This window comes from Rhinolophus hipposideros, assembly GCF_964194185.1.
Source record: "Rhinolophus hipposideros genome assembly, chromosome: 19".
Lineage (NCBI taxonomy): Eukaryota > Metazoa > Chordata > Mammalia > Chiroptera > Rhinolophidae > Rhinolophus > Rhinolophus hipposideros.
The window spans coordinates 38,058,927-38,085,481 of NC_138065.1; the positions used below are offsets into that span (position 1 = coordinate 38,058,927).

Consider the following 26,555-nt stretch of genomic DNA (forward strand, 5'->3'; position numbering starts at 1 on the left):
TAACAGTGACACCACTCGGGAACATCTCCGGAGTCCGAGTCTCCGGATAAGAAGGGCAGTGATGAGACGCCAAGGTACTGTGGAAGGTGCACCAGACTGGAGGCTATACCTGCCTCTTTGGGCTCGACTTAGCTCACCTGTACACTGCTAAGACTATACCCAAGGCTTTGTTCTAGGTCTGAAGTTCTGTGATGCTAGCATAGAAGACATTCTGCATTCTCTAAATAAATCCTGGGCATGATGCAATGCTTTAAGCAGTGACTGTGGGTCCTCTGAGAATCCTGGCGGTGTCCCCATGGGGCCACTTCCACCTGCCGCTCTGCTGTGGCTTAATTATCTCAGTAAACATCTCCAGAGTGCCCATTTTAGTGTTCTCCCAAGGCCCTCTGCACATCTCTCAAGAGTGTCTTTGGAGACGTGGCAACTCCCTTGCTGGGATTACAGAGACTAATTTTTCAAATTCATAAACAATTTATTGACTGAATTGGCACTAATCATTATACTTGCTGCTCACTTGACTTGTTGTTGTGTTGGCTTAGGGCAGCCAAACAAAGAGGACGTACATCAGTGAAGTCCTCCAGCCTGTGGGCTTTCTAGGAGGTGACAAGGACCTGAACAAATGGAGGGGGCGTCTGTACACCTGTCCCCATACACATGCCACCCAGGCCACACCTCAGCCCAGTCAATCAGCAGTCATCGTATGTTATTAATACCTGCATAATATGCAACATCTCCGTTCTTTCAAGACAGAATTAGTTGTTTTCCATGGTATAACTACCTTCACTGCTAGGCTTGGTTAGTAAGTTTTGCAAAAGCAATACCATCCTTTCCTGTAAGTATTCCCCAATAATAGCAATCCAGATCACGCAAGTCTTTTGCACTGAGTTTTGTGGGTGTGTACGAGTCTGTGGTGGGTAGGCATCAAATCCTCCCACAAGGCATTTGAAGATGTGCTTTTTATCTTTCTTATGGTTAGTGTACCCCATTTCGGTTTTGAAAAGGCTACTCGAACATTTTTAATGAAAATCTGGTACTACAAGTGACTTTTCATAAAAGATACTATTTTCACGGAGAACGCATGTGGGGGTTTGAGGAGGAGTGAAGGCAGAAAAGTGACCAGAAGCAGAAGTAGGGGGAAGAAGATGAAAGGCCATGGTGTCAAGGCCACTGCATTTCCTGTAATGTGGAAACTATTTTCCAAGATTTATCATTTTACGTGATCTGAAGGTGTACAGGGTAGTCTGTGCGTAGGCTCCTGCCCTTGCCTTTCAGCAGGCCAAGCCTAGGTCTTGACAGCACCCTAAGACTCCACCCCAAACAATTTGTGTTGATGGGGGTTCACGAGGATGTCCAAAGGCTCCTGGGGCCATTCTGGGATCTGTTTCTCTGCCTTCCCGAACTAGTGACCTTTTCCTTGGAAAAGGAATTTCAAAGCCCTTCACAAGCTCTTAGGTTGCTTCTGAAACACAACTCATCCTTAGTTTTTGCAAAGGATGATCGTGGAAGAGAGACCAAATAGATTTCCCTAGAAACACAAAACGGAATTTCTCTGACAGAACAAAGATCTTGCCATCAAAACCAAATGATGGGACTGAGGCCATTAATGTCGATCCCTTCCCAGAGCAACCCAGATGTGACTTGGGACGCATCGCTATGTCAGAGAGCTCAGGGCACTACCGCCCTGATCCGGTGTTCTCTCAGCTCTGTTTCGTATCATCCATATCTCACAGTGCTTTCATTGGTGCTTACTATGAGCAACGCTGCTCTCTTGGTTCTTCCTGAACCCCACTTCCTAACAGTGTCCCCCTAGGCTCCTCACTCACATCCATCCACATGAACACAGAGCACACATACTAGTTTGAACAGTAGCCTAGGCAAAGCTTAATTATGAAGGTAAATCTACCGCAGAAAATAATCACGTAATGCATTCTCGAACGAAACAGGAGTAACTGGATTATCTGTGCCCCAGCTTCCCTTCATGCAATATTGGAGAGTTTATGCCATGTTGTTTTTGGATAATTTCCCATCCACGAATGGCACCAAGCTTGCCCCTATTAATTTTCACACCTCCCCTGGGAATTGAAGCAAAAGTTAACCGTCAAGTGCTGTCAGCCTGTCTGGAACTCAGACCCCAGTGGCACGTCTTTCCCGGCGCTGACTTGAAGGGAAGTTAGTTAACAGAGTGACTGGTATACTGCTTATTGTTCCACCTGAGCTGATTCATTCCATGTGACAATGTGTCGATGTGTCATGAGGGAGGGACAGGTACTTACGTCCGTTTAGTGCATTTAAATATTTACTGGCAGGAAAACTCCTCAGGAAAATCTCCTAATCAAAGCAGGTGAGACTGAAGTCTCCCTGGGTCTTGACCATATCTCTGTGTGGGCCACTCACTGGGCCATCAAAGTGGCAGCCTCAGGTGCATCTGAGGAATGGCGTGGCATTGCAGGTGGAATTTGGGTGTGTTGACCCCAGCCATCCTGCAGCAACAACCACTGTGCTGACCCAGTGGGGCACACAGGATTAATGAAGAATGGCGGAGCATTAGGCCTTCAGAGAAGCTCTTAACCCCCAAGTTTGGCTAAGAGCAGGGGTTAGCAACCTATGGCCTGTGGGCAAGACACAGTCTGCTTTTTCCTCAGTCTGCTTTTTCTGACCCTGAGCTAAGAATCGTTTCTAACTTTTAAAGGGTTGTAAAAAAATAAAGAAAGAAGAAGAAAAAGAATAGGCAACAGAGACTGTATTGACTACCTAGCCCTTTCCGGAAAAAGCGTGCCGACCCCTGGCTGAGTTTGTTTCTCTCTTTGGTAAAACATGTATTCTCTGAGACCCCTTCTAGTTCTGAAGTTCCCAAACTATGATTCTTTGACGGAATAGTCTTCACCCAGCTCTAACCTGAACGGCCTCCCGGATGCATCATCTCAGCATGCTAGTTTCTCCTTTTCTGGGGCTATGGAGAGATGGGTTTTTTTTCATGCTAATATCTATATGCAGAGTTGCCAATGGGATGTTTACATAGTTTAAAATGTGTTTACCCAAAATATTAATGGGTAGAGTAGAAGATGTGGAGACATTTATTTTCATTACCCGAAAGCCGCGATTATTTAAAGTGTTCAATTCTAGCACACTGTTGAGAATCATATGGTGTTTTTATGGAGATACATGTTATCAACATTTTAAAGGTGTAGCAATGCTCTTGTGGATTCCGCAGTTCCTAAATACCCACTCCTAAAAGATACAGATGCAAATTCATGTGAGAAAACAAAACAAAACTACTCAGGGCACATTCTGCCCCTGCTTCATGCTGTAGTCAGGGAAGTCCATGCCCAGGTGAGCGCTAGGAGCAGCCCCTCACTGCCCAGCTACAGACCAAAGTCCACTTCCTGTGAGCCTTTTCATGGAGTTCCACCGTTCGTGACCTGCCATTCAAGGTAGATCCTTTGCCTCCTTCCTTGTAGTTTCCTGGCCATCCGTTCTTTTTATTACATTTCCCCTACTGGGCCATTTCCATCGCGTCCTATCTGGTTGCTACTCTACCGGCATTTATAAGGGCTGGTGTGGCACTGGAAGATGTCAGGTGGTTTATCTTGGAAGTGTGCTGCCACAAGCTCCATGTGGGTCCCTGCCGTGGCAACAGCCGGAGAGACCTGCTTCCCTTTTGCCGCTTTTTCTAATTACCCCGGCAGCTCTTTCTGTCTGGTTGAAGAGAGACGTGATGGCTGTTGTGTGGCTCTGGGCTCAGGGTTCTTCCCAGCCCTTCCCTGAGTTGACTTCCCCGCCCCCACCCCTGCACACATTAACATGACATTGCAGGGTGAGCACAGACCGGGAGCAGCTTCCACCAGCTGAAACCTCTGATCCCAAACCCACGAGAGAGTTTGGCTTTTGGATTTTGGCAAGAAGGCCCGTTGCCCATCAGGTCAGCATGAATAAAGATTTCTTTCTTCCTTTCTTTTTGAAAGTCAGGCATCAACTGACACTGCCTCCAGAGCTCCCTTTCTCAAGACGCTTTAACCCCTTCTCCCAAGTACCTTTTCTATTCTGAGGACACGGTTTTTGTTTTATTCTTTTCCTGGGAGACAACCAAGAAATCTATATGTAAAAGTTGAAAGCTGAATCAATTCTGAAGCATCTTATCATTTTTAAAGTATGTTTATCCAGCTTTGTAGTGGGAACAAGCAAACTGTTCGAAGGCCACATACTTCTCAAACCTTGGTTGCGACACGTTTGCGCCGTTTGGAAACTGTCTTTATCTAGCTGAGAAAACGAAAATCTATTTGATAAAGTGGCACTCTGGCCAGTTTATCTTGCAATATGGCTTTAGCTCACTGAGTCTATTGATTTCCTTAAATTAATGTTTACAGAATGCTACTGAATTTTGCTCAACAGAACATTGTTCTTTTGAAGGTTTATAAAAAAAAATGATACAGACTGTTATTGCCATGTGTTCCGCTGCCGAGACGGAGGAAACATGGGTTTTTGTTTTGTTCTTTTTTTAAGGATAGCCTTGAACTATAACCACTTCCTATAAGCATTTGCTCTCTGCATATTTAAGTAGCAAACATGTCACTAGGAAGTGAGCCCACTCGTAGACCTAAAACGGCATGGGCATTACACAGATCTCATCCTGTAAGGTCCCCGAAAGCTGAATGCCACGTGGAGCATCCAAGTAAAGAGACTTTAGTCTGAAGTCCAGTTGTTGCCACAGAACCTTCCTTTGCCTCCTCTCGTCTAATAAGGGAGGTGTCTGCAAGCAGCTTCGCAGCCAGTGCTCCTGAAAAATACCGGTCCCTCCAATAGGTGCAAGCATCCTAATAAAATATAAACACCCCTTAGGCATTTGGTGGAACTCTAAATATAACACCTTGCTCTTTTTCCCCTGGTGCTCGATGTTTCATACACAAAACCTAATCTCTAGAGATGATTTTAAAACTGGCCTTCCCTGGAAAGCACACATGGCCATTCAGCTCTTGACAGGGATTCAAGTCACCATTATGAAATGACCGAAGGAAAACTCGAGAAACACAAAGCATCTTTTCTCAATTTGTTGACTGAGCCAATAAAATCACCCAAGCTAACCTCCTCAAAGCACCTCTCAAAACGCTGCTTTGCACATATTTAGTAATCATAGAGAACTACCTTCCAGAAATTGGGCTCTTCTTGAAAGGCTCACACCATCACCTTAATTTAGGTGATAGTTTATGCTTTCCAAAGCACAGCCATGCTTGCTTTCCCATCTGATCCTTCCCTTAATGCGAGGACCTTGGGATACAATTCCACGATTCACTCCATATAGCATCCTGCCCCATTTCTTCCCTGCTGAAGGGCCAGTTAGTTCCCGGCTGTCCCCACAGAATAAATGCATGCATGGCTGCAAAGGGAGACCCTTAGAATAGCATCCTGTGACCATATTTCATAGCTCCATGATTCCCCTCTGTGTCTCTGGCAGGAGAATTCAGTAAGAGTGAGACAGTGGAGAGGAGAAGCAATAAGGTGTCTGTTCTTGCCTTTTCATCTGATAATCTCTCCGAGGAGTTACTAAAGCATCGGAGTTTATCCATTTAAGCCCACTCTGTCTGCAGTGTAAGTCCCCAGCTTGTGCCCCTGCCGCCAGGAGATATGTCTCTCCTTGATCAATATTTACTTAACAAACAGCAGGGATGGGAGAGTTTGTTTAGAGGAATCATGTGCACACCAGGGTGAATGAATGCTCTCGGCGAAGTACTTCAACTTTGCCTCCTTTCCTAGGATCTTTGTGTGTACGTGCGCAACCATGCGCTGCTATCCTTTCTAACTTCTCCAAAGACACTCAGAACTCATGTAGGCAAGTGCCCCATTACACATGATTAGCACGTCGTTTATACCATAAGAGAATTCATGATGTGCATTCAGTCTGGAGAAACCCAGCCCAAAGTTTTAGTTTCCTTCTATGGGTTAGATATTGGGGAAGGCTCTGAGGATGAATGAGACGCACAAGATCTTCCCTTGACCCCTTTCAGATGAATGGAAGGGAAAAAAGTGCAGATGGAAACGATAAAAGCAGTCTGACAAGGCAACTCCAACTATATATTTCTGATGCCATTCCATGTATGTTTTAGAAAGCCCACGTGGAAAAGGAGCTCTCCAGATTTTCAAAGCCACTTACCCCGTTTTTGGAATTCGATGTGTTTAACTCTGATAATAAACATGGATAGCAGGGCGTTGAAGTTGAGAGAGCACTATTCTTTCTACTTCACTGAAACAATTGCTGGAAGGCTCAAGTCAGTGCCTTCAATGCAGTTGACTTGGCGGCATCTGGGTCTGGTTTGAGGGGTTTTGTTTCTCTGTGTGGGTGTTGGGGGGGGGAAGAGGCTGGGGGAGTTATTTATTTATTTGATTTTGTGAATCGGAGTTGTAAAGCCATCTGAAATATTCATGCAGAATTGTCTGAGAAGCCCGTTTCTGTTTTATTTACTGCACAGTAGAACAGCCACAGCGGATTAGTTCTACAATACCCGTAACAAAAGCCCAACAGCTGACGCATGTGATGTTAGGAGGTGACAAAACAGTTAAAGTATGCTGCTGGCTACAGGCAGGCAGTCAGCAGATGCAGACAAAAGGGTTTGTGACAAGAATAACTCTCTCTCCAAGGCGAGCAGTGAAGAGTATCCAAAATACCAGTACCCTTTTCTCCTTGACATTGTCTTCTTACAGTCAGCATTTTATTGTCCTTTTATAGTATTAAAAAAAAAAAAGGAAGGAGGAAGAAGAAAGAAAATCTACACGCAAACGAATACACCAAAATACTAGCCTCGATTTCACTTTGCCATCAGTTAACCACTCCTGCCCATACGTATGTTTCCTTTTCCATTTCTCTGCTGAAGTAAGTTTGAAAAAAGAAAAAAAAAACAATAATAGTTTAAAAAATGAACTGAAAAGATGGTTTCCCTTGATAAGATTGTAAACTATCGATAAGCTTGATAAGCACTTTGAGCCATTGGTTATTGGGGAGGGGCTAAGGGGAGAGGTCTACGCCAGGTTTGTTTTCTGTCTATTTCAGCAAAAGTCATTTCACTGATGAAGTTAGGTCAGTGGACCAGTTTCTAAAGGGGTTCAAGGATGGAAGTTATCCATGGGGAGCTGTGCAAGGGGCAAGGTTTAGGTCTCCCACAAGAGGCCGGTGGATGAGTTTGTGGATGGATGTTTTAGAGGTGTGAAAAATCTCCTTCTCTGTCTCCAGAAAATAGGAGAGGCTGTCTTCTTTTTAACCTTTATAATTCCCCTTCTATTCTCTGTGACATTCATTCAGCTGCCAAGAGCGTTTGGCAAGGTTTGGGCCAGCGAGCACACTTTCGGTGACCGCTAACCTTGGTATGTCCTGACACTTATGATGAGTGTCTGCAGGACACAGAAGGCAGGCAGCCTGCTATGTCAGGCTTTTATTATGTACTGCAGAGGCTAGGGACAGTCAGTTTAATAAAACAAATCATCCTTGAAGGTAAAGCAACTGGGAAGAGGAGGAGGAAGATGGAGGCGGGGGTGGGGGTGGGGCGGGGGCTGTGTCTTTGCCACTCATTCTAATAAAAAAAAGAAAGAACAGCAAAATAACCATCCACCCAACACTCCAAGATGTGTGTGTGTGTGTGTGTGTGTGCGCGTGCACACACACACGCAACTGAGCAGACTTGAAAACCTCCTCCTCCCATTTTCCCATTTTCCCATTTCATCGAAGCCCACAGGTCCTCTTGCTGTGAGGAGACTCAAGTACAAACAATTGTGATGAAATTGGTAGATGCTAATAGCCAGCCCCCTTCAAATTTCTGAGTGTCTTCAAGTACCTCACTGCAATATTATTCTCCTCCAAATATCACCGCAAGGAGCGAGAGGCAAGACCATTTGGGGCGAGGCTCCTGTACTGGGATGCCTTTTATCAGAGCAAAGTTTCCACTCTCCTCTCCTGAAGAACACTCAGCATAGCAGCTCCCACAATAGCTTCAGAGTCGCAGCCAGAGCCTTTGGAAGCCTTTTGTTTTTCCCCTGTGGCTGGTCCAAAGGCACGGCCTTCCCTCCCCCTTCGGCAGCCTGCATTGTCTTGCATTCCAGGGACTTGATTGACTGTTGCCACCTGATGCTGAGGAGATACTCTAGGGTTCATTCTGCACATTGTTGGGTTCTATTAAAAGAAACCTAGATAAGGGATTACTTGTCACTAAGGGCTTTTCTGCAGATGTTTATTAGTGATTGGAAATCCATTAGGTGTGAAGAGGTCCAGAAAAATACGGGAAATAGAATTTTCAGAAGCCTGAATTCTAAGACATCCTTTCCCCCCCCCAAAAAAAAAATCAGAAAGGACCCCCCCAACATACTCTGTGAAATGGGGATGGGGAAATGTTTCTAGCAGAGACGTAAGGTTCTACCTGTGGATGGAATTCCTTGGCGCTCTCTCAGAAGATCAGTTGCTACCCATCAGTTTACTCCTCTGGATCCACCAAAAAAGATTAATTGCTCTAGCATTAGAGGATCTCATTATAACTTTATTTTATGTAACCCAATTCATTGCAGGAGTATTGCCTCAAAGTAAGCACTAAATTAGCACACTATTTCATTTGTACGAAAAGAATTCATCCCTTCCCAAACATAAACCGAAAACCAAAGTCTCCCCTGGGAACTTCTGTATGATTCCCATTTATTTTGAAGTTATTAGCTCTTCTGTGGTTTTTCTCAATCACAGATCCGCAGCTTGTCGAGGTTTTGATGCCTCAGATAAATAGGAATAACTGAAAACGCATTTAAAAGGAGCCAACATGGTTTAATGGAAAACACACCTGGACAAGTTATTTTGCACGAGTCTCTTAATCTCATAATTTCTTCATCTTACAGAATCTCACAGTTTCTTCATATATAAAATGATGATGATGGAGATCTAGTCCAACCCTTTCAATTCCATCTTATTTAAAAAAATTTTTTTCAAGTATTGAGGGAGAAGATAAGTGTGATGCTACAGTAACATGGAGTAAAGCAGAAGGCAAGATCTCATTGTGAAATATTTATCAAAAACTATTCAGAAGCGCGCTGCTAAGCATTATGGGGGATATGCAGAATAGAAACCATGGCTCTTTATCTAGTGACATCTTATGATAAATTCATTACAACTAGATACAAGTAGGTGAAAAGTTAAATAATATCAAGGCACAAATACAAAAGATGTTAAAGGGCAGCCCAAGAGCACTCCCAAAAGAAATGAACATTTAAAAAAGGATAAACCCACTGAAAACCATTAACAAGCATGGCAAATGGTAAGAATAGTTAGGTGGACACTGCATACCCACTCCCCTCGAAGAAGTGACTTTGATTTGTTCTCAGGCATACCTTAAAACTACACTTCTCTCCTTCCCTGTAGGGCTGACTCTGTTCTAGATTCATCTTCTTCCTCTTAAACAATGCCCCTGCTCCCTTAGCCCCTGGCTCCCCAGACCTCCTGTGGGGTCCTGAAGTGGGCGGGGCTTCCATCCTTCTCTGACTTCATCTGAAGCAGCTGCCATACCCTCTGTCCCTCACAGCTCTCCCGAAGTGTTCAAAGAACATAGATCTTCACCATGGCTCTGTTGCCAATGGCCAGTAAAAGCACTCTTCTTAAAATGTTTATTTTAATAAATGCCTATGATTATGTTCCTGTACCATTTGGCTAACAGCTCCCAAACCAAGTAGTTAGTTTAGAGTGGGTAGCTGCTACAGGAGTGGGTAACTGTTCTCCAGCCAGATTTCCTCTCTCAGTAATGTCTATTTGATAAAATGTGAGGGAGTATCTTTGGGGGAAGAGGGAAGACTACTCAAAAAAACTGCATAATGACTTTTTACTTATTAGTATAAGGTGAGTGGGAATGCTTAGCTCTCTTCCAGGCCCTTCCCATCCCACAAATACTCATGTATATGCAGGAGACTTAGGGGGAAATCAGCAAAGTTTTGTAGAAAATCCAGATGAACTCAGCAGGGAATGGCCGTTGGGGTATATGGCTTTGCACGTTGATAGGGAACAAGGCGGTGTTTTGATGGTCAACTACTGTTGGGGTCTGTGTTGTGAGAAGCTGGCCCACGTGTGTATCTTTGGGAGGGGCTGCTCAGAATTCTCACTTAGGCTAGACTCTGATTGGCCCCAGATGGGGGCCCTTTTTTGTTCTGGGGAGTTATTAGGTTTCTTTCAAAGGACAAGTGACTTGCCTTTGGAAGCACTGAACGTGTCTGATTGTAAATGTTTAAAAGAGTGTATAAAAATGATGATAATTCTAGTTTTCTTTAACAGTTACTGTCATTATAGAAAAGTCTATTCCACAAATTGAGAAAAGGTGGGGAGAAAGGGATCAAATATGTTCATCAGGACAATACCTCCCTTTTAGTTTGATAAGTGACATGTCTGAACTGAGATGAAAATCTTTCACCTCTTAGGTGTAGACAGTACAACTATAGGGCATTTCCTTCCTCATATATCTGCACTTACTGTAAAAATAAAACATGAATGCAGAAGTTCCCCACTAAAAGAAATCTACTGAGTGTCAATGTGTACTTGGAAAATTATGAGTTCATAGAATGATTCTGTGAATCCATTATCTTGAGGAAGGCAAAGATAGGCCATGCTTTAGAATACTAAATAAGTACATCAATAGCTGCTCCTTTCCCTAGACAAGAGGTCAGACTGTTAAATAAGCAATTAAGAACACATACAGACACTACATATATATACTAATTGCTGTGGAATAAAAGGATTAAAAATAGGGATTCTAAAAAGAATACTTGTTGAATGTTTGTTTATCTTGGAACATAATGACTTTGAACATTCCCCTTGATCTCTGAGACTCAGTTTTCTCACTGTAAAATGGAGATAATAACACCTCTTAGAGATTTTCAGGGAATTGAATGATGTAATTCACTTAGTTCATAACATGGTGCCCAACACATAAACAAACACACCAAAAATGTTAGTCTGTATGACTATCAGCTGCATAAATCACTCTTACGGTGTAATTCTAACCTCAAGGTAAAGTATTTTCTGATGTAGAATTTTAGGATTCAGTACAAATTTTGTATTTGGGGACTCGGTGTTAATGTCATTTTCGCACTCCTTTTTGTATAGAGAGTACTGTACAGTGCAGATTACTATAATACACAATTTAGCATGGGAGTCAATCCTTTGATACAAACAGGCAACTCTGATTTGGGTTTTCTTGGGCTTCGTTTATATCAAAGACCAATTATTTATTCTATTTTTGAGAACACATTTTGTTTTCATCATGGATATCAAAAGGAGATATGATTCACTTTCTGGAAGATTGGTTGGAGACTTGTTTCTGGAATACACCTATTTAATGAATTGAGGAATCCCAACAGTACGTCCCCCTTTTTTACCCTAACATTCACAATGGAATTCTAGCTTTTCAATAGGTCTGCATGTATCCTTGGCACAGGTCTCTTTCTAAAACTCTCCAAAGCTGTCAACCCATATTACAATGCTACTATATATAACGACTTTACATAAGAGAATAGAGGCCGGCCATTTTTAGAAAATGCAGGTGCCATGTAAGCCCCTTTCTGAAAGAAAGAACTTAGCTCAGTTTCCTTTGAAGAACTGGAGACTTGAAACTGAAAACTTTATTAATGCCATTGTCTCCTTGTATCAGCAGGTTCCAGAGAGATTCCTGGAAGTTGCGCAGATCACATTACGGGAGTTTTTCAATGCCATTATTGCAGGCAAAGATGTTGATCCTTCCTGGAAGAAGGCCATATACAAGGTCATCTGCAAGCTGGATAGTGAAGTCCCTGAGATTTTCAAATCCCCGAACTGCCTCCAAGAGCTGCTTCATGAGTAGAAATTTCAACAACTCTTTTCGAATGTATGAATAGTAGCAGTCCCCTTTGGATGTCCAAGTTATACGTGTCTAGATTTTGATTTCATATATATGTGTACGGGAGGCATGAATATGTTATGAAATCAGCTGGTAATTCCTCATCATCTTTCTCATATTTTCTTTTGTTTTCCATTGCAAGGGGATGGTTATTTTCCTTCTGCCTTTAGTTTACGTTTGCCCAAAGCCCTTAACATTTGGAGACTTAAAATAGGGTTGATTTTCAGGGAAAAAGGAATGTTGACATGTGTAAAGTCTATATTAGCAAGGAAGGGCATTTGTTAAAGATGCTTCTGCTTAATTGATGGTTTATTGCAAATGGCGGTTGCCAGAAGGAGACCCGTGACACAAAACAACTCTTTTGTTTTTACTGCTAAGAAGGTCAGAAAACTCAATGAAACCACTTTAAACTTAAATATTTTGTTTGGTTTGAACTCAGATTTTTATTACATGTTTTAAAATAATGCCAATCAATGACAGTGGACAGCTCACTTCTTACAAGTGCCACAAAAGGTCAAATTTAAAAAAGAAAAATAATCACTAACTGTGATTATTTCCTAAGAGAAATGGCAAACATCCCAAGCTAGTACCAATTTTCTTTTTTTATGGAGGCAAAGCAATTTTGCACAAAATTGACTCTTGCAAGATGAGACTGGAAATTCATCCATGATCCTCTCTAGTCACCTCTCTAAATTTTACAATAGGTTCTTTTTCATAAGTGATAAGTCTATAGCATTCTTCATGAAAAACCCTTATAACTTGTTATCATTTTCTACTTATCTTGCTTTGGATATTAAAAGGCACTTAAGTTTCAAATTTACTCTTTACTCAACTTTGTTTATATGCTTAAAAGAATTATTTTTGTTTAATATTTAACACTTTTTTTTTCAAAAAACACTATTTTCCGAATACGTTTCTATTGTAAGGAACAAAGGACATCCAAACTTGATCATAAAATTCCTGCTGACACTAAAAGTTTGTTGACAGCCACTAGCTGACTTGATCTTCACCTCCCTGAGAGGAGCACGTTTGAGAATGAACTATTTTCATATACAATTCCACACTACCCTGATGGATAGTCAAAGTGATGACAGTCTAATTAAGTGTTTCTTCACTTTAGGTATAGCATTTTAAAGCAATTGATGAAGTCTCTTCTAATTCAGAAGCTAGTATTGACCAAAATGTGAGAAGAGGGTACAGCATAGCAAAGTTTGGGGGTTAACCCAAAAGACACAATTTCAGCACACATAAGAAAGCTAGCTGCTATTTTATGCTTTCTTCAATGGTTCTCTTTTTTCATTTCCCTTTTTCCAGTTTTTCAAAGGTGTACAATGTCCCATACTTGCTCTTAGAAAAGTCGTGTGACATTCACACTTGTTTTCTTTGGTGGGTTTTGTGTGCAGATGCAGTAAGAATTCCTTGTTCATTCTAATAGGCTTTTCCAGACCCTTCTTTCCCCTTAAGTAATGTGATATACACCTCCTAAAACGACACAGTAACAAACCTGGTATTGAGAGCATAGAGAACATAAATACCATTTTTCCTTAATTTTTAGAAAAATACATTTGACCTAGGAGAATGCAGGTTGACCCATGTGACTAACTAGCTGACCCACTCTCTGTAATTTAACGTCGTTTATAAATTCTGCTGATAGACAGGAATGAGTGAAGGCAGTTATTGTCAGCACAAAGCCTTAAAACCTGCTGACTTTAAATTAAATGGCACAGTCCTATGATGACCTGCATCACTGAGGAAACTAACCAGCTCTCTCAGTGTGGACAGAGTGCAGTGGCCCAGGCTGGAATGCCACCGGTGTCATTCTGTTCTCGCAGCCAAACACATCCCGCAGTTCGCACTCTCCTCCACAGCACACACAGAGCCTTCAGCTCCCATATGTTCTTGTTCCAGCTTGCATGGGATGGGGGCAGTTCAGAGAATCATGACCTTGAAATAAAATGCGAACCAAAAAAATCCAATCGGCACAAAGGAGGGAAGCAATCTCAACCCTTGGTCACACTCTTTTGACTTGCTTCACGTGAAAGAGGGTGGCGTTCGCTGTTCCCGTCAGATAAATTGGCTCTTTGCTGTTCCATGTAATTCATGTCAACATTGTGTTGCCATTTGCAAGGGAAAAGGCGAAACCATAGTATGTGTGTTTACCTACGTACTCAGATTGCTAGAATCTTCTGGATCTGGGGCAAATTCAGTATTGACTCCAGGCATAGTTGGATTTTTGGTATTATTCTCCCCTGCCTTCCTAATTTAAACAGCCAAATTAAGCAAAAGTGTGTGTTCACAACCAGACGTGGATGCTCTTATCAACGATAATATCCTCTCAATGTTCACTGAGGCATAGAAATCATTACGAAGCAGAAATGGCAGCATGGGGATCAACTCACCTCATTGTTTGGGAAATAGAACTCAACCACTTTGCTTTTAGATGATTTTTCCCCTTTTACAGTCATAAAATCTTGTGCCTCCCAGTGCATTGGAAAATGTCAAAAGCCTGTCTCTCAAAACTCCTATTTAACAGTTTTTTCAGTTTGTTTTTAATCGCCATCTTTCAAATCTTAGCTCAACTCTCACCGAGTGAAAATTGGCTACTTGGGAGAGAGTTAACTTTCTATGGTGGGAGGGTGAAGGACGAGGGACAGTTTACGTCGGAAAAAAATAAGTATAACGTCCATGTTGAAATACCGCTATACCACTTATTTTCTGCTAACCCTAAATTATTTTTGCATATACACTTGAGATTATAGTCTGTGCCTAGACCTAAAATGCACCAGCGGGGGGATTTTTAAAAATCCTTCAAAATACCAGTTTTTTCCCCACAAGTACAATTGTTCTTGTGCCTTCTGTGGCTTTCGATTTCATCTTTTTGACTTTATTTCCAATTACTACAGCTGCAATAAACACTAGATTTTTTTTTCTTTTCTGGCTGTTTGACATAACGTTGATAGCTATGCATATTTTGTGTCTTTTTAAAACAAAGCGGGAGAATACGTTTTTGAAGAAGAGAATTTTTAGAACAGTTTGATACCGCAAATTATTTTTTCCTCAATTGTTTGAGCAGCATTCGAGTTTTGAAAATTCTTGTAGAAGCCAATTTTTTGTAACTGTGGTGCAAATCTTGTGTTTTCTTAGCCTAATGAAAAGTAGTATAGAAGCAATATTTCATACCATGTGCTATATATGTGTGTGCAGATATGTGAACATAAAACACACACACATATACACACATGTAAAAATATACATATATATATGCGTGTGAAGTGGAAAGCTTACCTTTTCCTATCTAGATTTAAGGACCTATTTTAGACATTTGTTATGTTTTGTGAAAAGAATGTTCTATTTGCAACAACAAAACATTTAATTCTTACTGTATCTCTGGCTGTTTAATGGAGAACGTTTCACATTCAATGGTAAAACAGTGTGGAAGATGGTAGAACGTAGTCATTATTTAAGGAAATGTTCACCCACATATTCCTGAAGTTTGCTTTGTGCCTCCGAGTATTATTTAATTAAAGTGTTTTATGTTTGCAGAATCTTTGTTGCTGTGCTAGGGATGTGGGTGAATATCATTTTTAAAAATTTTAAAAACAACAAAAAAAGCAAAACAGAAACACTAAAGCAAGGGGGGAACTTTTATAAAGCAATGTAAATATTTAACCTCATGGCTGTTGTTACGTAAGACATGAGATTTTAATAAGTAACTACATTCTCACAACATCTGTTAAATTTATTACGAACACCACAGTGACTGTATATGAGTAGACAGTTGAAAGCATTCTTGAAAATCCTGCTCTCTACTTTTAAAAGATAATAGTCTCTTTCATCAGATATCAAGGGCGAGGGTGATGCAGTTTCTGTACATTTATGAAATTTCTTTTCTATGTACATGAAGACATACAGTAAGTAATCCCCCACACACATACAGGTTAATATTAAGTCATAAAGCTAAAGATTCGGGGGCTTTAAAAAATAGGATGTTCCCCAGAAGCAATCATAAATTCATCAAAGAAAAAGTGGTTTACAGACTCCCCTGAAAGAAGCAGCGTACATGTAAGGGCAGAGCAAAATAGCTTTGCTGTGTATATTATAGAATATTCATTGGTGTGAATAGTACAAATGTTTCCTTCTGGTACAAACTGTGTGTTTGTAAATTACAAGAAGCATTGTTTTCAAAAAGCTCCCCTTAAAAGAATGTAACTGGTTTATATGAGTAAACAGTTACTGTATTGCACTTAAATGTTATGTTGAAGGAAATGCAGCTTTGTTTTCTGTAGATCTGTTGGTTGTAAACCATCTATAAAACTAAAGCTAAAATGCTCATATTCAGAGCTGGGATCAAAACTGGTATTTAACCTTTGTATCTTCTTATAATTATCCTTCTAAGAATATAAGAGAATCTGGAAGCATCTGGGCTTTGAGTCTTTTCAGCTGAGCCCTGAGATCTCAAATCTGATACCCCCCCTCCCCCCAAATGCACAACCATGAGCAGAAAAGGCAAACTGACTGGCCCTCTTTCGTGAAAATGTATTCCTTCTGTATTTTTAAAGTATTCTAAGCCTCCACTTTGGGGGGTGGGGGGGAGTATTTTTAAATTGTATATTACCACTTAAAAATGAGAATTAGGAAAACAAATGTGTTTGGGGTTGGTCTCAGTGCTACCTAGAAGAATCAAAGGTCCTGGCTTCCCCAATATTGTCCCAGCCATTTCTCATATGTATATAGTATAAACCGTGACAAAACACTGCCTTTATATTATTTAGCAATATGTTGTAAATAGCATTAAGCTTTTTTTTGTAATAAAGATCCTTTGATTTGAATATAGTACAATAACTGAACTGATAAAGTCAATTTTTGATTTTTTTTTTTTTTTTTTTTAGCTAGAGGCAATTTCAATTGTGGATTTTTGTTGTTGTCTATTGTTCTGAAGACTTTGCATAATTTATTGGTTTAATTTATCCTAATTTATTTGATGAAGGTGTACAATTTTGTATTACCAAGGATGTACTGTAATATTAATTGATATGATTTTAAAAAATGAGACTCCCTGTCCATATTAAAAAGAAAATAAAAAGGTGCAGTAGACAATTGATTTTAAAGTAAAAGTAAAAAGATTTAGTTTGGCAGCTACTAAATTTTAAAACAGGAAATAAAAAGTTGTTGGGGGGAGGGTGGGGACGGGTTTTACTTTGTGTGTTTTAAGCTTTTGTATACTCTCCAAACTTTTACCTTTTGCTTTGTACCACTTAAAGGATACAGTAGTCCAATTGCCTTGTGTGCCTTCCATCTTCTCTTAAACTGAATGTATGTGCAGTATATATGCAAGCTTGTGCAAAATAAAATATACATTACAAGCTCAGTGCCGTTTGATTTTTTTTCAAACATGTGACATTTAATTTTTGGACCTGTGTCAAATTATAGAACATTAGGTTGGTTGTGACCGTTAAGATCAATTATAGACTTTTCTTTTCATTACAATCCTTAATTATACAAACCTAACATCAATATATGCAGCTCCTAGAAATGATCTTTTTTTACTTCAGACACTTGTAGTAATTGGCGAGCTGTCTCTCTGAAACCTCTTCTCACAGAGTTCACATTAGCCCTCAAAATTTAAAAACAACAAAAGCTTTGGCTCAAAACAATGTTGTGAGTTAAATTCAGTTCAACAATTGCTAATGTCTAATGATTTGAAGGGAAGATGGTCCTATAAGTCACAGGATGGCAAACACTTTACTTGAAATATGGGGAATGAGAGCTTGTACTGTTTCTACTCTGGCTGAACTCAGCACTAAGTACTAATGTAAATTTTCAAGACCTTTCTAAAATGTTCCTTCAGACACGACTGGCAACGTGTTTCATACTAAGAGCATTGGTTATATGGCTTTTGAAAATTTCCTCTATCTCTTTTCGCTGTGGTTTAAAATCATGTCAAGCTGGAAACATGAAGAATTGGCAGCAATCATTGCATACGTAAGATTGACTTAAGACACCATTCGCAGCTGCACCTCCCTTTCTGTCCTCCATATTACGGTAAACAGTCTTCTTAACCTCAGATTTCTTCTTTTGCTTTCACCTAAATGATGAAAAGTTTATATTTTGACCCTGCTGACACGATGGTGTTTAGAATCAAAGCAATAACAAAACTATTAAATGTTAACAGTATTTTCCCACTTTCGGCTCTTTTTCTACCGATGGCACAAATTTAAATTCCAGTCTTCCTAACTAAATTGTGCAAAAATGCCTATGTCTGTCTATGCCAAAATATTTATTCCCTGATTAGGGGGGTAAAAAAAAAGGGCTCCGCCCCCCACCCCCCACCTGCTCTTACAAGGGAGAGGGCATTTGCAGTGATGTAATGACTCTTCCGTCTTCTTGTACTTATTTAATACTGATCTGCTTTAAAACAGGTTGTATAAACCAGGTAGCAGCTAAATCACTAAGAAAGTTACAGCAGGTGGATGTTTTCTGATAGGAGGTTTATTAAAAACATAGCTCCAAATCATTACCTTTCTGACTCTAAATTAGCCAACAGCACTGGTCTTGAATAACATGTAGCACCATTCTCAGCACTGACCTTAAACTAATCACAAACCTTCCACACACGTCTGGTCTCAATGTCTGCCAGCACCTGTTATACTTGAAACTATGAGCTTCACAAGCTAATACTAAAGAAAAGGCTGATTTTATTCTCTCTTCTCTTCATTCATCATCAGATGTGATTTACAAGTTTTTCGTAAAGACTAACAGTTAAAAACGATCACATTTTCACAATTAATTTACTGTTACATCCTGACGTGAGGGATAAAGTCCCCTGAAGAAAAATCAGAGGAAAACATCAAATCTTTGCATTGTATCACCAGGTTTGTGGGTCTGTGAACACTCCTGTTTCTAAAAGGCATAAAATACAAGGGTAGCATATATAAAGGAAAACAGCTAATACAATTTTAGAAAACAGCTAACATGACATCTAAGCAAAATTGTGAAAGATTCCTAAAGAAAGAAATGGTTCTACACTTCCCTTCACCAACAATATAACCCTTTGCAGGGGGGTAAAAACGTAAAGGGTGACTTTTTTAACTAAAGAAAAAAATAGAGATTACTGATTTGGGTGTCAAAAATACTTCCTCCAATCAGTTCATTTTTAAAATCTACACAGCCTACCCAGGGAAACCAAGGCAAGTCACTTAACCCTTGAGTGTCCAAGATAATCAAAAGAGGCTAAAGGATTAAAAAGACTAAAAGATTTTCAGAGTCATTGCAGCCACCATGTTGACTTTCTCCAAAGGATTCCTACGTCGGGGGAGGGAAAAATAAATTGTTTTTTGGAAAAAGAAAAATGCTTTTGCTTCTTATTTTAAAAAAAAAAGGCAATTTAAGTTGCAGGGCAAGGTAAGGGCAAAATTCTGAAGATGGTCAAGTGTGACTGTGTATCTTTTTTCTCTCTGGGATCCATTCTCCCTTCAGGATGTATTTCTGCCCATCACCAGCATTTACTGTTCTTGTGTTGCCTCAGGGATGGGCCATCTCGTAAAGCTAACATTGAGATGTCACTTTCTTGGTGTGTTTCTATTCCATGGTGCATGGGAATACATTTTACATTCTCATATTGGGTCCAAGGACACCGAATGCTAGTGATAAGAGGCAGGAGGTCTTCCCCTCCCAACATAAGGCCAGATCTTTCGAGTGGTATGCACCTTGCCTGAATGCAGTGCCATCGGTCCAGGCATTTCTGCCTCCCAGACTTTCTTCCTTCCCTCTCCAGAACTTATTTTCTGCCCATGGTCATACAGTCCTTCCAAATGTCCCCAAAATCATTCATAAGAACTCACAGAAGGAGCGACCCTTCTCCACTGGAGATTGGTTTATTTTCCTGGTCACGAAGGAAAATGATTCGCACTGAAGAAATTTTAGAGATAATCTAACTCAGGGGCTTTTGTTCCATACATCTCTAGGGCAATGTGGTATTTATGTCAGCCGCCAGACTGAGACCTCTTTTTACCAAAGGAGCTTCGTCTCTATATAGGGGTGCAGTGCTTTGCTCAAAACAATGATCTTATTGAGTATGACAGAACAGATCTCTAAGTATGAATGTGAATATTAAGTAACAAGTGAGTTCTGTCAAACCTTCATTTAAAAAAAAAGTTCTCTGCTGAACCACACAATATTCAGTAGGTAGAGTAAGCGATCTTTAAGGATGGATGTAAAAATTAAAATAATAGCGTATGAGAGTTCTATCAATCCTTAAACAAGATTATTTTTATACCACAGAGACAGAGCAGAGCCTGACACATGCGTTTATTTCAAAGTATTACTCTTTCCCTTTTTTCCCCCATGTCAGTGGCTTTTGTCATCTCATTATGCTTTTTTAAGTTATGATCTGGGAATTACACCCCTACCCATTGCAACTTCCCAGTACATTCCAATTTTGAAGAACACAAAAGTTCTCTAGGAACTGAAAGCTTCTGCCCCACACTTACCATTTCCCCAGACCTTTACCCTCAGCCTCAGGCATATAGCTGCTGTGGCCACACCTCCAGCCTGCCATGCTTGGGTTGGCCCCAGAAGAGGAGTGGAGTAGCTTAGAAAGATTAAGGTGCCATAACAGACTGAAACAGAATCACTCAGGCTGCCTCTATCCTGGCAAAGGGGAGGGTATTATTTGCAAAGCCCCCTGCTGAGTGGCCCAGGTGCTAGCTAGACAGGCTCAGGAGATAGTTTGGCAGCCACCCTGGAAAAAATGCCTGTGTCTCTGCAAATAAATCTGCTGGTGGAGAAAGCATTGGGTTTTCCCCCAGTGCTTGTGCAAATAGTACCCTGCGCTTTGCTGGTATTGGAAATTCCGTGGTGTGCGCAGCTCTAGACCATGAAAATTGGAGCTATGGATTTATTGTCATTGTTGTTACTCTTGACCTGTTGGGAAATAATTCCAAAAATCAATGGTCTTATTTCCAATTATTCACAACTGGAAAATCTTTGGTAACCAGGGAAATATTTTCCCTAAATTCCTGTTTACAGCTCAGCAACTGACGTAAGGTTGTGCAAGAAAGTCTTGAAGTCTGACACACAGGAGGATAAATGATCATGCACCCAAGCATGATCTGGGCATGTGTATCTGTGTGTCGGTATCTGTATTCTAGAAAACTCATGAATAATTATACATTACCAATTGAGTATTATTTCTATGTTTTCTCCATTTGCTACCCAAGAGTTCGTAGAATCGACACTTTAGTTAGATGTGTGAGAAATCTCAGTGAAATGAATGCATTTCTAATCAAAAAGAAAAAGAAGGTATCAAAATTTACTCAAGAAAGAGAGAGAGAGAGAGAGAGAGAGAGAGAGAGAGAGAGAGAGAGGAGGAAGGAAGGAAGGAAGGAAGGAAGGAAGGAAGGAAGGAAGGAAGGAAGGAAGGAAGGAAGGAAGGAAGGAAGGAAGAAAGAAAGAAAGAAAGAAAGAAAGAAAGAAAGAAAGAAAGAAAGAAAGAAAGAAAGAAAGAGAAAGAAAGGGAAAGAAACCAGAGCCATAGAAGAAATTGAAAACGTCATCCAAAAAACAAAACAAAAATAATCTCCTTTCCCTCCCCAAAGGCAGCTGGCCTTTATAGTTTTATGGGTGAATTCTATCAAATTTAGATCATATTGGATACACAGATCAGATCATTGTGTGTGTGTATCTTTACATATTTATTTATATAAAATTACCCAATTTGTTTTATGAAACGTATATTTATTAATTCAATGCAAAAATCCTAAATAAAAATAGAAGCAAATCCATTTCAGCAGCGTAGTTTGAAAAAGTACTATACTACAAACAAGCAGTGCTCATTACTTGTAACCAACTGAGATGAAGGAAGAGCTAGACTTACTTCAGTGTGAAAAGCAGGAAAAATTTTCTTGATATGTTGATTTGCTTTTTTCCTGCCTTCCAATGAAAATGGAAACAAATATTTCTGGATGAGGTTGTCAGCTAACTTCAACACTATGTGCTAATTTCTGTCTCCTAATTTCTTCTTTTACTAAAGCCAAGTAGCCTTTGCTCTTTCTGCCATGTTAGTTTTCCAGTTGGCCTAATTCAGAAGCCATGTCTCATTTAAATATGTCTTTTTGGAACTCTGAGCCTTGGAAAAAGTCAGATTCAGCTAGAAGGACTTTAAGGATTTCCCTCAGTAATTTAAAAAAAAAAAAAAAAGGAAAAGAAACCCAGAAAAGTAATGCAAATTAAAGATAGGCTCTTCATTCTGTATAAAAGAAATCCTGACAATTTCATCTTCTGGACTATTGACTTAAAATACAAAACCTATTTGTTTCTATTCTAAGAAGACAGGATAAGACGCCAGGCTCTAAAGTACTGTTGACTTGAGTGGCACTGACCCCAGTCAATTTGGTGAAGCTTGAGAATTGCATTATAAGCAACAAGACATTGGAGAGGAACTTGGCAATATCCATGACATTTAAAAATGTGCATGCTTTTGCATTACCCCATACAGCAGTCAATCTTTCAGAAATATTTGTACTTAGCAGATAGGAACGGCAAAGACACATATTCAGTTAGGTTAAAATGTGTGGCTTTCTTTTCCCTGCAACTCTACTTCAAGTTCCTTTTTGTCTGATGGTAGAAAATAATCTAATCACTGTCAGACTAGCTTCCATCCCTTTCTGCTCCTTTCCTTCGGGTGGCATCTAAGTTCCTGGGGATCAGTGAGGAGGTTTCTGGCTCTCGGCTGATGTTTAACAATACTTTCCCTTCTGGTCCTTGAGCAGGGAATCCAGAGCCATCAGATTCCAAGTTGTCGTGGGGCGCCATGCTTTGTTTGCTAACATGGCTTCTGGGATTCACACCACTTTCCACCGAGGAATGCTCAGGCCATCACTAGCTTACTTTCTTCCCCATCGTATTTCCTGCAGTGGTCTGGACACAGGAATATTTGTCTCTTTTCTCAAGCCACTTTGCAGCTGAGGTTCTCTGCTCTCGGCGCTCGTAAAATCGGTACCCTTTGGCAGCTCCAGCATGGTGGCCCAGGGCATTTCTGCATGGCTGTTATATTCTAGATACCAGGTAGGACACAGATAGAAATCCCTTCTTCTGGACCCCAAACATACTTTGCTGCTCTGTCACCTTCACCCAAATTCCAGGCGCAGCCCAGGACATAAGGAGCAGGACTTTTCAGTAGGGACAGGGTCTGATGAAGTCTCTTAGCCATTTTGTCCCCTAGTCCAGGAACACTTCCCACCAGTGAGGGTGAGCGAGGCTGGCTCCTCACCTGTCACCTCTCTGTTCTTTGTTGTGGATGAGGTTTTACACCTTGATTCCTTCAGTGCTTAACTTTTGAAACTAGAGCAGTCTTTTCCATCAGAAAAAGCCAGATTCTGGCAAATTAAAAGCTTTGACTTCCAATACTATTGTCTCAACAGAGTTTTAAGATCTTGTTTAGAAATTCAAAAGTCAAAATCTGATTCTTTATTCTCTGCATTTGCTCCCTGAATCCCCTCTAGAAGCAGAGGATACCCATGACTGAACAAGAAAGAGTCACAGATACTGTTTTGAAGCTGAGAAACCCTCCATCAGTGTGTCTAAATTTTATATGGCATGTACAGGAACAGTCATTGCAGGATTGTATGTAATAATGGAAAATTATAGACAAACTAACTGTCTTTCACTAGGTAACTATTAAAATAAATTGTTACTTTACACCTCTTTAAGGTAAATTTAACTCAGGTAGAAATGACCCCAAGAATAACCGTTTCTCTGTTATGTTACCACAGCCACACAAAAATTTAATTTTTTTTAAAGTTTTATATGTACTTTTAATTGTAAGCTCTGTATTTTAATTCCATGGCCTATGGAATATTATGCACCCAATGAAAGTTTGAGGTTGAGATATATCTATGTAAGGGAATGAAAAGGTATCCATAATATGTTGTTAGTTTTAATAGTAAATATAGGAATATGTTTATATAAAATGATTCCACTTTATTTAAGAATTGATATGTCTTTATGTATAACTACTATGTGCACCTACACATACACACACACACACACACACACACACAAAATGGAGAACACACACCACCAAAGTAAATGTTACTTCTGAGCAGTGGAAATAAGCAAGGAAGCATTTGGGTGAGGGGCTAATTTTCATGTTTACTTTATACATTTCTGAAGTGTTTGGATTTTTTTCAGTGAGCAAGCCCAACTTTTGTCTGTAAGAGGTCTACCTATTAAGAAAGAAAAGCACAGAGGAGAGTATGCCCTTCACCAGCAGAGAGGAAACGAGGTCCTGACCTGGATCAATGTATCCCCAGTTTTGTTTGTGTTCTCCTGTGGGCAGTCTGCACTGCCCAGCTCACCTCAGCTCTTGGGGACCCATGAGGAAAGTAGGAGACACAGAGCCAGACAGACCTGCGTTCGAAGCCTAATTCATGACTTGTTAGGTTTTTAGTCTTTTTGAGTCATTGTTTGTTCTTTCATAAAATAACACCCACCTCTCAAACTGCTATGAATGTAAATGAGATGTGCTATGTGAAACTCTTGGTATTGGATATGCTCAACAAATGGTAGGAGGAAGAGGAAGTCAGGTAGGAAGAGTTACTGTTAACCTTGGAGAGTGGGAAACATGGTTGCAGGCACAGGGTCATCATTCACTTTTTAAATGCCATCATTGAGGTCTTACTCCTTTTTCTCTCCTTTTATCAATTAAAAGGTCCAAGTCAACCCTTGCTGAGCATCTGGTAAAGGAATCAAGCAGGGTACATAAACCGGAGAGAGCTATGTACCCCATCTTCAAAAGGACATTCCAAACGGTACATATGAGTGTGTGTTATAAGTGGGAGGGAGGGGATCTAATACACAGACGGCATGTGCTGTGTTTTTCTGGGGTTAGTGTGATGATGGGTTTGCAGTTTTCTACTACAGGTAAGGAAGAAGTGGGGAAAGAGGCAAGGAAACTTTATTTAGGAAGACTGGAGTTAAGGGTGAGTGATCAGAAAAGAAAGTAACTTGAGAAACAGATGGCACAAAAATCATGCTGTAAATCTGAGAAGAGGGCAAAACAAGAGGACAAAGAGAGACGTTGAAGAAGGCACGTGGATGCGGAAACATGTTCTGGGCTTAATGAAATTGAATGCTCATAATTCTGGGAATTGGAGACTTGGGAAGCGCGAGTATGGAGGCAGAGTTGGAAGGCAAAAAGAATCTAAGCCACCCACACCCCCACCTGCCCTGACCTCTCACCCTGAAGCCTCAGGAAAGGGAAAATCAATGGGCTCCCTAAGTGCAGGAGCCCGGGGTCTGTGGCTGGAATTTGACCCATGCAGAGTGTTTACTGATCTAGAGACGGATAGGTTCAAATGAGCTCATCTTTATCTTGAGAGGAAATTAGGGAGCCCAGACCAAGACAAAGCCATGTGTTATTCAATGAAAATTTACCACTCTCCTGCCCCCATAGTACACACAACATCACATAAAACATCCACCAAGTAAGCTACTCTCCAACGTCAGTTTTGAAAGATCAACAAGTAGGAAATTATCAGCTTACAGAAGACCAAAAAAGTTATTCCAGAATATCTTACATTTGCCTTTCTTGCTGATCTGTATCCTCTTCTCCCACCCCCACCCCCCCCAGTTTGCAAATATTGACTAAGTTCAAGGGCAGTGATATAAGGTCTAACTTCAGAGTTAGCATGAGGTGAAATACTTAAGATGGTGCAATCCTGTCCTAATGAAGAACATATTAGATCCCAAGGTTGGTTATGGGCAGTTCTTGTCCCCTGACCCAGTTGATATTTGTTTTATCAAGTCAGGGACTATTTTTGTCATCATTGTTAATCTCCCTCTTGCCAGATCTGTTTTGGCCGAGGGCATGCACTTGAGGTATGTTAGAAGAATGGAGTGCAGTATTGTGGGAAAGAATTATTGCTAATTCTGTCTCCCTACAGCTTCCTCAGCTCTGTTCATCTGATCTTAGCACACAAAGCAACATTGTAGATGGAAAGTCCATGACCTGGTTCCAAGGAGTAGATTCTGGAGCTAAAAGAGCAACACAGCAACACTCTCATGGTGACTGTAGGTCTTCATGCTGCCGGAAAGAATTCTGACTTACCCTTCAGAGGATAGCTTGACAAACTACTTTGCCAGTAAAGAAACCCACTTCTAAATGGATAGGTCCCACTCGTTTAGACTCATCTTTGACCTCAGTAGTACACAAGTCTTATCTCAAGGATTCCTGGAGACCTGGCCTGAGATCTCCGGTAGTTCTAGCTGCAATTCTGACCCATGGAATTTGGTGTTAAACAGACCCTGGTTCAAATCTTAATTTCCCTGAGCCTCAGTTTCTTCATGTATGAATGATCATAACAATGCTCTTACGAGATTGCCATGAGGATTAAATGTGGTATTGTATCTGAAAGTATTTAACACAGTGCCTGTTGCTTAAAATGGGATTAATATGTTTTAGTCTCCTTCCTTCCGCTCAGCTCCTCCAGCTGCTGGTGTATCCACTTTCTCTGCTGCATACATTTGACATAGTGGAATCAGGCCAGTGACACCACCGGAGTAAGAAGGAATAAAGAAAAGGTTAAACAATGTTCAGAACAGCAATGCTCACTTTTAAATGATGTGAGTATAAACCGAGTGAGCCCCCCTGATATTTGAAAGAATGAAAAATATATAAAT

At 40.5% G+C, this 26,555-nt stretch overlaps 1 protein-coding gene across 2 annotated transcripts in view; it reads left to right on the plus strand.

Moving 5' to 3' along the window:
* Positions 1–17,243, plus strand: part of PROX1 (prospero homeobox 1) — a 52,103-nt gene extending 34,860 nt beyond the window's left edge. The window contains exon 6 of one of the 2 annotated variants that reach the window (XM_081025861.1): positions 11,655–17,243. In XM_081025861.1, coding sequence (XP_080881987.1) covers positions 11,655–11,840 — 186 coding nt within the window. In that variant the 3' untranslated portion in view covers positions 11,841–17,243. Of the gene's footprint in view, positions 1–11,651 lie in introns of both variants that reach the window. The other variant, XM_081025862.1, reaches the window with a different exon arrangement.
* Positions 17,244–26,555: the final 9,312 nt, after the last annotated feature.